General features: G+C 40.4%; 1 protein-coding gene across 1 annotated transcript; it reads left to right on the top strand.

The window, feature by feature from the left end:
• Window positions 1-406: 406 nt before the first annotated feature.
• LOC118481735 lies at window positions 407-2,330 on the top strand. The gene is made up of 3 exons (XM_035976955.1): window positions 407-892; window positions 958-1,455; window positions 2,006-2,330. The coding sequence occupies exons 1-3, from the start codon at window positions 407-409 to the stop codon at window positions 2,066-2,068; spliced, it is 1,047 nt and encodes a 348-aa protein (XP_035832848.1). The 3' UTR covers window positions 2,069-2,330.
• The last annotated feature ends 12,946 nt before the right edge of the window (window positions 2,331-15,276 follow it).

The raw sequence follows: 15,276 nt of genomic DNA, 5'->3' as shown, positions 1-15,276 counted from the left end.
TAGCACTTGGAAAACTCGCATTCAATCGTTCTTCGAGTACACGGATTACAATCTGTGGCTCTCCGTTACGGCCGGACCTCACGTTCCTACGGTAGTTAGAGGAGATGCGGTGGTTCCTAACAACGATGCTACCACCTTCACTGACGAAGACAAGGCCCTCATTCAACGTGATCGTCGTGCACACGCCGCTCTAACCATGGCTTTATCAACAAACGACTGCAACATGTTTGAAGAACACCGAACTGCTAATGCACTCTGGAATGCATTGATCGAGTACTATGAGGGAAATGAAGAACTGATCGAAAGCAAGAGAGATATGGTGCAAAAGCAATACGACATGTTTTGCGGAGTCCGTGGAGAGAGCCTGTCTGATCACATTAGCCGCTTCCTAAACATGATGACCAAAATGAAGAAAGCTGGAAATCCTGTAACCAATCGTGCTGCAATAAAGAAATTGCTTGACTCGCTCCCCAAGGAATGGAGCCTGCAGTGTATGATGATCAAGAAGGAATTCCTCAACAATCCTAATCCTGTTACTCTGTCAGATCTGATCAACACTCTAAGGGCATTTGAAATGGACGTAAACAAGAGAGAGATGAACACTGCTGGATATCAACCTAAAGCAACTCAACCTTCAGCAGGACTGAAGAATGTAGCGTTTCTCGCTTCAGGGGGCATTACTCCACAAGCTTCTGATCTAATTTATGCAAATGCTTCCGCAAGCGCATCTAAAGCCCCACAACTTGTTGAGAAAACGATCACTGTCGATACTCAAGCACTGAAAGTTTCAACCGAGAATGTGGCACTCTTTAACACTTTCCTAAGCAGCTATGAAGCCCTAATGTCTGGGGAATTGAAGAAGGAGATGTTTACTGCCGAAGACATGTATCAGGTTGATCCAGATGATATGGAAGAAATGGATCTGAAATGGCAAATGGCCATGATCACTCTGAGAAGAAGTTTCAAGACAAGACAGGCAAGCGATTAGGTCTTGGAAAAGCTGGTTTTGACAAGTCTAAGCTGAGGTGCTACAACTGTAAGAATCTTGGACACTTCAAGCGTGACTGTCCGATGTTGAAAGAGGGAAACAGTGAAGCTACTCCTGCTGCTAAACAGATCACTGCCGAAGAAAACAAAAGCAACGCTTCTCCCAGTACGCCAAAGGCTTTGGTTGTTGAAGACTATGACTGGAGCGAAGAGATCACTGAAGCTAAGGAACAAGTCAACAAAGCCCTGATGGCCAAAATCTCTAGTGAATCATCTGCAAAGCACTTTGAGAAGCAGACAACGGGAATCCCAACTGGAAACAATGATGCTGACCAGGGATTGAAAGGTATTCTGCCTTCAGTGGAGTCTGGTGATAAAGCTGAAAAAGATGCTGAGAAAGGAAAGGATAAAGTTCAAGCTACAGCCATGAAAGCAGATGCATCAAAAGAGAAGGCTGACAAAGACTTGGTAAATAGTATTCCACTTAGTTTCAAGGAGAAGTTATGCTCCGAAGCATGCGTTGATGTCGTGGCACATTATAAATTCCTAAATCTGGAGTTTGAAAGGCAAAAGGACAAAGCTTTAAAAATTAATAATGAGCTTAAACAAAATGAGGCTGCATATCAGAGAAAGTTGAACTCAACTTTGGCTGAAATGCAAACTCTTAAAGAATTTGTGTTTAGAAAAGATTTTATCATAAATGATCTTACTGAAAGGTTAGAAAAAGCGTTAAATGAAAAGAACAAACTCCAGATTATAATAGATAAATGGAATGTCAGTCAAAAGGCCTTTACTGACATCAAAAATTGCCAACGACCAACGTTTGTGAAAGACGGGATTGGTTATAAGGATAGGCACGGAAATGAAAGAAAACTTTTCTTTCCGCCTCACAGCAAAAACTACGTGCCTATGCCTACTCCTCATCCCGAAAATGATCTCATAAATGAAAAGGCCTCAGTTGAACAAAATGAATTTTATGAAAATGAGGCAACTGCTAACTGTTCTAAAAGCAATGCAGATTCCATTGAGTGTAAAGAAGATGTGTGCGATGATGATGGAGACTGCGGAGGGTCAAAAATAGGAATTGGTTATTCAGGCGACAGTTATTCCACCGTTAACTGGTTCGTCTGGAATTGTTCTAAAAACAATGTTAAGGATGAATGTAATAGTTTAAGTAGGATGGATAACTGTAATGGCCAAGCGCCTAAAACTAAATCTGTGGATGACTGTAAAGGCCATGTGCCTACATTTGAGACCCGTGATCATGAACCTTATGTGTCTGAATGTCATGGTTTGAATTATGCGTGTCGTGATGATAATGTTGCTTGTGAATCTCCTGTATTTGTGCCAGAATTAAAAAGGAATAGCTTTGGAAAATTCCTTACAAAGGAAATTCCCGAATTTATTCCTTCCAGAACAGGTATGACAGAATCAGAAAAGAAAGCTACTGAAGATCAAGATAATGTAGAATCAAGCGCCATTACCACAGAAGACGAACAGACATCAGAAAGTTCGCATTCAGAAATCTCAACTGAAGATCAAGCAACAAGTGATGAAAGCTTCGAATGTTCAAGTTGTGAAGCAAGTGAAGAACAAAATTCAAGCAAGGACAACACGTCTGAAAGCTCACTCGATTCAGACAGTGATGAAGAATTTCCCCAAGATGAAAGCAGAGTGGACAAGAAAATGAAGAAAGCAAAAAGCTCAAGATTCTCATCACATACATCATCTTCTCACACCAAAAGACCCAGACATAAAAGATGTTTTCGCTGTGGTCATTTAGGACATACAGCGAAACATTGTAAAACCAAAAAGTTTCATAAACCAGAACATGATTTTATTACAAACGTCACGCAGCAACTAAATTATCTTAAGAAATCTGTTAAAAATCTGGTTGATTCAACTGCGTATCTTTGGAAACAAAAAGAGGTCAAAGTGGGTCAAAACCACGATAGATTTGAAATGAAACAGATTTGGGTTCCTAAATCAAACTAATCTGTATATTTGTATATTTGTATATATCAGAATAAGCTCCAGAAATGGCTTCGAATGCTCATGGAATACATCTGGCACGTCGACAGCGGATGCTCAAGACACATGACGGGGTTAAAAGAACTATTGAAGAACTTCCGCTTTATTGATGGCGACTTCGTGTCCTTTGCCGGAGACGAAAAGGGAGGGAAGATTGTTGGAGTAGGCGATGTAGTATCCGAAGCTCTCACGCTGGAAAATGTCAACTATGTTCCAGAGTTATGCTATAATCTCATGAGCGTCTCTTAAGTGTGTGATAAAGGAATCTCAGTGCTGTTCAATGACATGGAATGCCTGTTCCTGAAGCCGGGTTATGTTGTTCCTGCAGAAATGATCATGCTTACTGCTCCAAGACAGAACAACACATATGTGCTCAACATGAAGAATGCCAAGACAAATGACAATCTAACATGCCTTATCTCTAAAGCTTCAGAATCGGAGTCACTGCTTTGGCATAGACGACTGGGCCATGTCAATTTCAAAAATATGAATAAACTATCTAAGTTAAACTTAGTTAGAGGTCTTCCGATTAAAGAATTTCCATTTTCTGAAAAATGTATTGCATGCGCCCAGGGAAAACAGCATAAGAAACCTCACAAGACCAAAGCAGTGAACACGATTTCTTCACCACTTCAGTTACTGCACATGGATCTTTTTGGTCCTATCAGTGTTAAAAGTCTCGCTAAAAGCTCTTATTGTTTGGTTGTAACAGATGATTTCTCTCGATTTTCATGGGTATATTTTCTTGAAGCAAAGAGCGAGACTGCTGAAGTCTTAAAAGCATTCATTCCCTTAATAGAGAACGTAATCAAACGGAAAGTGAAGTCCATAAGAAGCGACAACGGGTCTAAATTCAAAAATCAGACATTCATATCATTCTGCGCAGAAAAAGGGATTCATCTTCAATACAGTGCAGCCAGAACTCCTCAGCAAAATGGAGTCGCTGAACGCAAGAACAGAACGTTGATTGAAGCTGCAAGAACCATGCTGGTGGACTCCAAGCTTCCAATTATCTTCTGGGCTGAAGCAGTTAATACAGCATGCTACGTTCTGAACAGGGTGCTCATCGTGAAACCTCATGGAAAGACAGCATACGAGCTTCTCTTCAAAAGAAAGCCTCTTATAGATTTCTTCAGGCCATGCGGATGTTCGTGCACTCTGTTGAACACTCAAGAAAATCTCGTCAAGTTTGAAGCTGTGGGTGATATCTGCTACTTCATGGGGTATTCATCCACTCAGAAGGCTTACCGTGTTTACAACAAACGAACAAAGATGGTGATCGAATCGTACTATGTGGACTTTCAAGAAGGAAATTACACCAACACTGGAAGCACTCCTGACTGGTTCTATGATGTGAGTGTGATCTTCAATAACTTTGAAATTCCGGAAACAGCGTCTGACCCTGAGCCAGTCGAAGACGTTCAAGTTGAACCCTTGTTTGACTCGTCTGACATTGGTTTCACTCCTTTCACCACTCGATTATCTCCATCATCTGCTGATCCGATCATGGCTGTAAATGAATCAAATGGTCACACTTCGCCTGAGAACACCCAAGAAAATGGTGCTTCTTCTTCACAGGCAAATGTGAATGAGGCAACTCAAGACGATGATCCACCAATAATTTATGTCGACGAACATTTCACCAACCTTCCGCAGCAAATCGAATCTCTGACAAATGCAGGTTACAAGACAAATAAAAATCATCCTCTTGAAAATGTCATTGGCGCAGTAGAAGAAGGAGTACGCACTCGAGGGCAGTCAGCAAGCATCAACAAAGGTCTCTTCGCAGCTTTTCTATCACAATCAGTTCCACGTGACATCGAAGACGCTATTCAAGACTCCAGCTGGGTTCAGGCAATGCAAGAAGAATTATCCCAATTCAGGAAACTCAAAGTGTGGGAACTTGTAGATCTACCTGAAGGAAAGTTTCCTATCGGCACTAAATGGGTCTTTCGAAACAAGATGGATGATCGTGGGGTGGTTATCAAGAACAAGGCTCGATTGGTGGTGCAGGGTTTTCGACAAGAAGAGGGGATTGACTACGAAGAGGTTTTTGCTCCAGTTGCAAGATTGGAAGCAATCAGAATATTCCTGGCGTATGCCTCTTATAGAAACTTCAAGGTCTTTCAAATGGATGTCAAAAGTGCGTTTCTGTACGGGAAAGTCAAGGAAGAAGTTTACGTGTGTCAACCTCCAGGGTTCGAAGATCCTCATTTTCCGGGCCGTTATTTCAAATTGGATAAAGCACTTTATGGCCTTCATCAAGCTCCACGCGCCTGGTATGAAACTCTGTCCACATACCTTCTGGATTGTGGTTATTCCAGAGGGACGATTGACATGACACTCTTCACCAAGAAGGTAGGGGAAGATGTTATGCTAGTCCAAATCTATGTGGACGATATCATATTCGGGTCAACCAATGAGGCCTTGTGCAGAGAGTTTGAATCGATCATGAAGGCAAAATTCGAAATGAGCATGATGGGAGAACTGAATTTCTTTCTGGGTTTAGAAGTGAAGCAAAGGGAGGATGGAATTCTGATTCATCAAGCTAAGTATATTCGGGACATTCTCTCGAAATATAACATGAATGACTGCAAAGTGGCAAGCACGCCATTCGCCACCCATACAGAGCTCACTTTGGATCCTCAGGGAAAGTCAGTGAACAAATCTTTCTATCGCTCAATGATCGGATCTTTGATGTATCTGACAGCAAGCAGACCTGATATCATGTGGGCAGTTTGTCTTTGCGCTCGTTTCCAGACAAATCCCAAGGAATCCCATGAGATTGCCGTAAAGCGCATCTTCCGCTATCTGAAAGGAACACCAAAACTAGGGCTTTGGTATCCTAAAGATAGTAATTTTGACTTAATTGCTTACTCTGACAGCGATCACGCAGGTTGCAAAGTGGATCGCAGGTCGGTTTCAGGAGGATGCCAATTTCTAGGAAACCGGCTGATTTCATGGCAAAGCAAGAAGCAAACAACAGTGTCCACGTCAACAGCTCAAGCGGAATACACTGCGGCATACAGTTGCTGTTCACAAGTTCTCTGGATACAGAATCAGTTGTTAGATTACGGAATCAACATCATGAAGACTCCGATATTCATCGACAATGAGGCTTGTCTGGGAATTGTGAAGAATCCCGTGCACCACTCCAGAACCAAGCACATCGAAATTCGCATTCATGCAATTCGAGACGCTTACGAAAAGGGTTACATTCAAGTGGTGCCAGTGGATACGACACAGCAACGTGCCGACATCTTTACGAAAGCTTTTGACAAAACCCGTTTTAACCAGTTGGTAACCTGGTTAGAAATGGTTAATTTCCTTGATTGGAAATGAATCTTGTGTTGATTAAAAAAAAAAAAGATTTTCTGTTTAAAATTTTATAATAAAGCTTTTGCTTGTTGAAAATAAAACTAGTATTGAAAAATGTCGCCCACCAAAAAGATTTTCTTGTTAAAATTTTATTTTCGGGCTAATGGACTTACGAAAATGAAAATTTTAGGGGGGATATTCAGAAAATCCTTAACAGATGCTTATGTCAGACTCCTGTTAGAAGAAGTGATAGAAAATTGCTAACACTTTGTCATCTCTTTGAACAGAATACAATATACAATCAGGGTACCAAGCAACGACGTGTCGGTAGATTCAGCAACACCGACGAGTAAACTGCTGGTAGGGAGCCGAACATAATATCTACACAAGAATTCTGGCTTTTCTCAGGCATTACGTACCTCAGTGGGTAACACGTTGCGGCATATGGCTTAATGGTCTTGAATCTTGCGTTGACGGATTGCCAAAGTCTGAGATTTCGGGTCTTTATATTGGTATGTCATTCGGAGGATATCATAGTTGCTCTTCTGCTGTACGGTGGTACTGACCTAGACGCGATGCTATGATATTCTCTTATTAATAAGTGCCTTAAAAAAAAAAAAAAAAAAGGCCAAACCCTGTATAATAAGCGCCATTATTGGCCAAAATCCATAATAAGTGCCATCTTTGGCCAAATTCTCTGATAGATCAGTAGGCAACTCTGCTGTACGGTAGTACTGACCTGTTCGCCGAACCATCTATCTTAACCCTCGATAGTTCCTGGAATCTCTGTTGTACGAAAGTACAGACCTGATCTCCGTTCTATCGTTGAAGAGAATGAATCCAATATACTCACCCGTTATGAGGAATCTTTGTGCATACCTTGATCGCGGGGGTATGTCCTGATGTGGGACTCACGAGGGCGTAATGATTCTATTTTCAATAGCTTGTGTGGGGGCCATCGAAGACTTGTCAAAATTACCGAAAACATGATAAAACACGCTCTCCGAAGGTACGTTGAAAGAAGGATGCATGGATTTAAGCGGACAAACATACTGACAGTTTTTCTTGTGCCCTGGTTAGTAATATAATAGTAATAATATATAAAGAATGTGGCAAGTGTTGGCAGTATGATCTTCTGCAGGTAAGTTCGGTAAGCGTCAGTCATTTCAAGAAAATCTGAGTTAAATGAATCCTCGCAATGCAAGAAAGTTGAAGTTCGGAGTCAAAATGGCCCAAATTTTAGCATCACTGTAAATATTCCAAAATAAACAAGCTTTCAAACATAAACGGGCACGTTTTTCGAGAACGTTTGAAATCCTCAAGCAAAAACCAAACTTTTTGAAATTATATACAAGCCGGCGAAATTAAGATACCAGCGAACATATAAGTTCGCTGGTTATTGTTTTGACCGTACCTATATATACCTTTTTAACCGTCTCATTTCAAATTTTTACTTCTTCTTCTTCATTACATCACCGAAATTCCCTCTTCTTTCAACTCTTTATAGTTAATCGACATAAAATTCTCAACACAAGTTTCCTTCCAATCAAAGAACATCAGGTATGATTGTTTGTTCGGTTTATAGGTCTTTGATTTGATCTCTGTTCATGGTAGATATCATTATATTGAAGTATTGTTTAAAAAGGGATTGGGTTCTTGATGAGGGTTAGTTTGATATTATTGTGTTGTCAAGTTAAACAGAAGTCATTGTTCTTGTTCTTGATACGTCGTTTTGACATTTTTCGAGTCGGATTTGTGTAGTTCAATCAAAAGTTTTTTTAAAGATTTAAGAGGAATCGATTAATCATGAACAGGTTGGGGTTTTGAAAAGGGTTTTCCAAGAAAATCATGAACACAGCGATGAATACAGCGATGATAGCGAATTTAAGGGAAACCCAAAAGTCTCGAACGCGAGTTCGAGCAATCAGCGAGCGATTTAATTCGCTCGGATAGTGATCAAAGTCGCTATCTTCGCTGATCAACCTTTTCCGGTAATAAAACGCTGTCTTCGCTATGCTCGCTAGCGAAGATTCACTTGAAATCACGACTGATCCACCAGCGAACATAGCGAATTTGTCGACAGTTATCAAGATCAGAAGTGTTGGCGAAGTCAGCGAAGACCGCAAGTCTTGAACGCGAGTTCAAGCACCGAGCCACATACTCTATTTCGCTCGGTTGGCGAGATAGATCGTGATCTTCGCTAACAAATCAGTTCCGTGTCAGAACCATGTTTTCATTATCTTCGCTAGCGGATTTAACTTATCTATCCGGTAATCTGTGTCTTTGGCCAACATTAGCGAAGAAATCATCTGATCTGGCAGCGAAGTTGTTGTATATATTCAAATTTTCTTTAATTGATTTCTTTTCATGGTTAAATTGTATATATCTTATGAAAATTCTAGTCTCGTACATAGTTTATCTGGTATCCACACACTCTAACTTGCTTCGTTTTCTGTGCAGAATGGTGAAAGTGCTCGAATGGGATAAAACCCTCAAGCATAACCAGAGTATAAATCTTAATCTAGTTCCAACCGACTTCGAGGACGTATCTAGATGGGTTCACGATAGCAGAATCAGTTATGCAGTGGAGACTTCCGTTCCTGTCTACCCTCTTCACATTCGAGAATTCTGGGAGAACGTAAAGCTGGAATCAATTAACAACAAACCGGGAATCTCTTCAACAGTACGCAATAAAAGAGTTGAAGTGACAGAGGAAAGGGTACGTAAAGTTCTGAAGCTCAAAGACAACAGTGATGAACCACAAAGCATGAGTCAAGACGATATTCTTGACGGTTTCAAAGGAATGGGATACGCAGGGGATTTTAGAAATAAGAAGGAGATTAAAAGGGGCGGTCTAACTCAGGATTGGAGGTTTATTGTTTATGTAATTTCGACAAGTCTAGCGCATCGAAAAGGCGGGTTTGATGGCTTAAATTTGGAATGGTCTGCAGCTATGCTGAGCCTATGCACAAATCAAAAATTCAATCTCTCTGGATTAATTTTCAATTATATGAGAGAAAATGCAAATGTGTGACAACTGGCACAAAACCGGTAACTTCCGTACATTTTAATTATTATTTAATGATTGCAATTATGAGCTTAAATGTCAACATTGACTGATTAGAAGCTAAGCAAGTGAATTCATGCACGTTGTATACTACAAAATATTGCTTTATGCAAAAACGAGAGCGTTGCGTCAGAAATATTAGTAAACTCACCGGTAAGACACACTGTGTCAACGGAACTGCAGAAAGCAGTCAGACATTAGAATTGAGGCCTAGGTGTAGGTCCTACGACAAAGTTACATTAAAACCCAAGAGTACATATCAGGGTTTAATTTATGGTCGTTACGAAAGCTAAAACACGCACTAAAAGGCACCCGAAACACACTTTAAGTGCAGAACTAATTACGACAAAACTGCGAAACGAACGTTGGTGGCCGCCCGGATAATATTTAATCCCACAAATATTCTGTTATGATTAAAATTTTATTTTAATCAGGTTCGTGTTGAAAAATAAATTGAAACGCTTAAAAACGTTATTTTTCAAGTTTAAGCGCGTACCGTGGGTTCCTACGCGACACAATGCTTACACTGCAAAACGCAGACAACGCAGAAAACCTAGGAATATGCTAGGAATATTCCAGGAATATGCCAGGAATATGCTAGGAATATTCCAGGAATATGCTAGGAATATGCTAGGAATATTCCAGGAATATGCCAGGAATATGCTAGGAATATTCCAAGAATATGCCAGGAATATGCTAGGAATATGCCATATGGAATGTCTATAAATACCGTGAGATGGCACATATGAACTTTCACACTTCACAACACCAAACAACTCTCCTCTCTCCCTCTAGAAAGCTCACGGCCAAACATCCCTAATCACCCATCAATTTTTCGAGCCTTGTTCAAGCCATTCCAAGCATACCCAAGCATCAAGGATCACGTATTAGGAGGCTTGGTGCACTCGGAGCACGAAGGACCTTTTTCTCTAGCTTTTATCCACCACATTCGCGTCTAGATTCTTCCCTAGCCTCGAGCTAGTGGTGAGTTACTTAAAACACATTCTTGAACTAATCTAGAGTGGTTAATATGATAGATAACAGTTAAAACTTGGAATCTTGCAATTTGATACATTAAAGTCTACTAAAAGACACTTAAATGATGGATAAAAGCTCACATGATGTGTAAATGTTGTAGTATTTGATTTGTGGGATTATTTAGGCCCGATCTACGTTGTGGTAGCTCGGATCACCGTTTAACCCGACTTTGTTAAGATCATAGATCTTGACATAAGCTTGTTTCGGACGGTACAAGGGTTAAAAGGTGAAACTCTACCACACGAGAAACATGAACTTGTGTAAAAGTATTTTTACTTGTAAAAAAAGTGTTTAAAACTTGCCGATCTATGTATCTACAAGTGGTATTTTCAAAAGACCAAGCGTCAAAAGGAACCACATGTTCTAAACCGGATCTTACACAAACAAAAGTGATTTTTGTGAACAAACAAGTGTATGGACACTTGTGTAACAAAAGTTTTAACAAAGAAATAATTTTCGTAAAAACCGACTAGAAGTTGTGAAACTTTATATTCTTTGAAAATAAGGTTTTTGAGAAACTAAACTTATTTTTAAAGATAACAAGACTTACTAAATGTGCTAGTAAGTTACTACACAATTTTAGTAAATAACCAAGTTCATGAAATGGAGAAATTAGTGATATTCGTGGATGATTATTGTTGATAAGTGTTGTTGATGATTGTTGACGATTTAAAAGAAAATAAACACATGTTTTGAAAACATGGGAAACCTCCATTTTTAGGGGAAACTCTGCCAAAATTTTTATAAATTTTGATACTTAGAAAAATATAAGTTTTTGAGAAACTTATTCCCTAAAAATGTATTTAAGAGTATTACCAAGGTTTCCCTAATTTTTGGTGATAAGAAATGAGGATTTCTTCAAGAATAAAAATGGATATAAGTATGTATATTTTTGAGAGAAAAATATATATTATTTTATCACCAACTTCTGTGCTAGCGTATTAAGACGTAAAAATACACTAAATACTCATGAGGAGTATAAACATGAAAATACACATACAATATACAAGACACATAATTCGGGTGCAAAGTGCAAAACACAAGATACTTATATTAATTTGCGAAAAATAATATAAGTAAGATACTTAGTTAAAAAAAATATGAAATATTTTTAACACGACAATACGAATACAAAAGTGAGTGACTGAACTTGTGCGACGCAAGTCTAGTGACTAACGTTAAGAAAACGCGTATAGGTTACGACGTTAAATAAGCAAACCCGGTGAAGTTTACGACGCACAGGAACGCAAAGTTGTGAGTTCATGCTCCCCCTTTTCTCTTAACTGTTTTCAGTTTTATAACTTCGGGGGTGAAATACATGTTACAGATATTTTTATGTTTAACAAATGGTATGATAATAAAAAGCACACTTGGTGAGAACGAGTACCAAGTGTGTAGCGATATAAGAATACAAGAAGCGCACTTGGTGAGAACGAGTACCAAGTGTGTTATAAGAAAACGAGAAGCGCACTTGGTGAGAACGAGTACCAAGTGTGTTGTGAAATAGGAATATGAGAAGCGCGCTTGGTGAGAAACGAGTACCAAGTAGGATGCGCTATGAAAAATGATGCGAGGAATCGTGTCACGAATAGGGTACAGAAGCACCATTAATCAACAATATACCTAGACCGCAGAACAAAAGGTTAGATCTAACGGGTGCCGGGCAGCCACACTCTCGATGAGGGCGAGTATCGAGTAGTGCTTTTGTGTCTCAGAATATACCAATTAAATGCCTAAGGTTTGGTGACTTCCTATGTCGTGTCACATGTTAATGGCTTTGCAACCCATTAACAATCCTGATACTTACAGGAATACCTTATTTACATAAAAACTCATACCATTCTAAAACTTGATGAATACTTGAGTACATGGGGTACTCAAGAAAAGCATGGATTATACTTGAGTACGTGGGGTACTCTAGAAGAATTTGAATCATACATGAGTACGTGGTGTACACATGAAACTGGATTTAATGAAAACTCGATTTATTCACAAAATATGTTTTCATACAAAGTATACAAAAGTGCAAAACAAAACGGCATGAATTCACACCAACATTATGTTGACGTTTTTCCAAAACTCACATGTATTTCAGGTAACTAGGATGGATGTGCGCGTGGTCTCACTATGCTCGTGGATGTCGCTTGTGTTTGTCTTTAAATAAAGTGTAAACCTTTTAAGACAATGTTTTATGTTAACTCGCGATGTAAACGCTAACTTATGATTTCAAATTATAGTATTTGAAGTTATTTTCATGAGCATGTAGTATGTTTACCTTTCGTATGCAATGAGAACCTTTCATGATCACACCTCGTGCTTCCGCCGCAGAAAGGGGTGTGACAGATTGGTATCAGAGCTGCGATTGTAGTGAACCAGGATTCCTTCTCGAGTCTAGTCTACAATCTCTAGGATCCTATCACGAAAACAATTTTCAAAGAGTTTTCATTGCATAAAACGTCCCGCGACATCCACTACCTGAAACTGACTACACGAGTCTAGAAAAGACACTACGAGACTTAGGGTGCACAGGAGTAGCACTTGTCTTAACTGAGAAATTACTTGCAATTATGTGTGATAATTAGCATATACTAGATGTAGGATGTCACAGGTATACGTGACTTTACCTGCAACGATGGCCCATCTGAAGGAAGAGATACGAGGATGAAACGAACTGTGCGGACTGTGCAAGGAGTTACGTAATTATGGATGCATACATAATTATGGAATTCAGTGCACAGAAATCACAGCAAGTCTTATCACGTATAGATTCCCTCAGTACAAGCCTACTAAGTACTCTGCTAGAGTAATAATTATTTGATGTTAATTATGTGGTATATACCTGTGAATATATACTACTACTGTCCAGTATGACGACGTCAAAACAAATGCCTAACCCTGCTGTGTTATGTTCTGTCAGAACATGGCACCCAGGAAAGCTGTGAATGCTCGCAATGATGATCAACCTCCTCCTCCCCCACTACCAAAAACTGCTGAAGAGCTGAACGCTCTACTGGAAGAGAGAATCTCTGCTGCTATCGCCCAGTACGAGGCGAACCGTACCCAAGACAGTGGAGGGCCAAGCAGTGCCAGGCGTAACGGACATGGAGATTCGTCCGGTGGAAACGCAGTTCAAGGTAACCTTAGAACAATTTACTAAGCATGAAGAAATTTATGAACGGTCTTTGTTTCACTATTTCTTCGATTGCTCATAAGTGAATTGGTTGGGTTAATTACAGGCTGCACCTTCAAGCAGTTCCTCGACTGCAAACCTATGAACTACGATGGCACTGGAGGAGCAGTAGCCTTTGTGCGTTGGACGGAAAAGACTGAAGCCACAATCCGCATGAGCAAGTGTACCGCAGATCAGCAAGTCACTTTTGCTACTGGGTTGTTTGTCGACGAAGCACTGACATGGTGGAATTTGCAAGTTCAAACGCTGGGCGATGATGCTGCATACGGCATGACTTGGGATGAATTGAAGGAGAAGATGAGAGAGAAGTATTGCTCTCGTGCCGAACTCCAAAGGTTGGAGACAAAGTTCTGGCACTTGACTATGGTAGGAGCTGACATCACTGGGTATACTCGGAGGTTCCATGATTTGTCTAGGGTGATTCCTTACATGGTGACTCCCGAATTCAAGGCGTTGAACGCTACATTTGGGGATTGGCCCCAGAATTTCGTGGCATGGTGACGTCGGCCAAACCACAAACAATCACTGAGGCTGTAACTCTGGCTGTCAGTCTTACTGAGGATTGTGTTCGTATGGAGAAGTTATCGTTGAACCCAACAGAGAAGACCGAGACACATGTTGAGTCGTCCAGTGACAAGAAGAGAAAGCATTCGACCCTGAATCAAGTAACTCGCAACAACAAGGGTTCCAACAAGAAACGTGACACCAACCCCTCTAAGGAGTCAAAGACTTCGGCCAAAGGATACCAAGGCACCATGCCTAAGTGCCAAAAATGCAAGTATCATCATGATGGAGCTTGTCGCATTCCAAGGTGCGACAAGTGTGGTAGATTGGGTCATCGAACAGAAGACTGTTGGAGTAAGGGAAAGAATCAAAATGGAAACGGTGCTGGTAACAAGAATGATAACGGGAAAGGGCGAAACCAAGGATGCTTCAAGTGTGGGAACAACGATCATTTCATGAGAGACTGCCCAAAGAAAGACAATGCTCAGGCTCGAGCATTTGTGATTGGAGCAAGGGACGCACGCGAGGACCCTAACGTGGTCACCGGTACGTTTCTAGTTAACAATCACTATGCATCCATATTATTTGACACTGGTGCCGACTATAGTTTCATGTCTGTGGAATTTAAACGTACGCTCGGAATAGAATCTAGTAGATTAGAAATCCCATATTCCATAGAATTAGCCAATGGAAAACTTGTTGAATCGGGCGAAGTAGTTAGAGGGTGCACGCTAGAACTTGGTGAACGAAGCTTTAGCATCGACCTCTTACCTATTCAATTGGGTAGCTTCGATGTGGTAGTCGGAATGGACTGGCTGTCCAAGAACAAAGCTGAAGTTATTTGTCATGAGAAGATCATTCGCATCCCTTTGGCGAATGATGAAACTCTCATCGTGCATGGAGAAAAACGAGACGCGCCTCTTCGAATCATCAGTTACATGAAGGCACAGAAGTGCTTAAGGAAAGGATGTGTTGCCTTCCTAGCACACGTTATAGATAAGAAGGCTGAGGAACCGAAACTCGAAGATATTCCTGTGGTGAAGGAATTTCCTGATGTGTTCCCTGAGGATCTGCCAGGACTACCTCCGCAACGACAAGTCGAATTCCGTATAGACTTGGTTCCGGGAGCTGCTCCTGTAGC

The sequence above is a fragment of the Helianthus annuus genome, chromosome 9, assembly GCF_002127325.2.
Source record: "Helianthus annuus cultivar XRQ/B chromosome 9, HanXRQr2.0-SUNRISE, whole genome shotgun sequence".
NCBI lineage: Eukaryota > Viridiplantae > Streptophyta > Magnoliopsida > Asterales > Asteraceae > Helianthus > Helianthus annuus.
The sequence above is the reverse complement of the archived record's forward strand: the minus strand, read 5'-3'. Positions and strand labels throughout refer to the sequence as shown.

What these genes read in the sequence shown, in the direction of transcription:
- LOC118481735 (XM_035976955.1), top strand. Translation starts at nt 407, where the DNA reads ATGAAGAAAGCTGGAAATCCTGTAACCAATCGTGCTGCAATAAAGAAA. An exon ending in CTGCCGAAGACATGTATCAG is followed by an intron (nt 893 to 957) that starts GTTGATCCAGAT and finishes CACTCTGAGAAG; the next exon opens with AAGTTTCAAGACAAGACAGG. An exon ending in AGAAGGCTGACAAAGACTTG is followed by an intron (nt 1,456 to 2,005) that starts GTAAATAGTATT and finishes AAAGCAATGCAG; the next exon opens with ATTCCATTGAGTGTAAAGAA.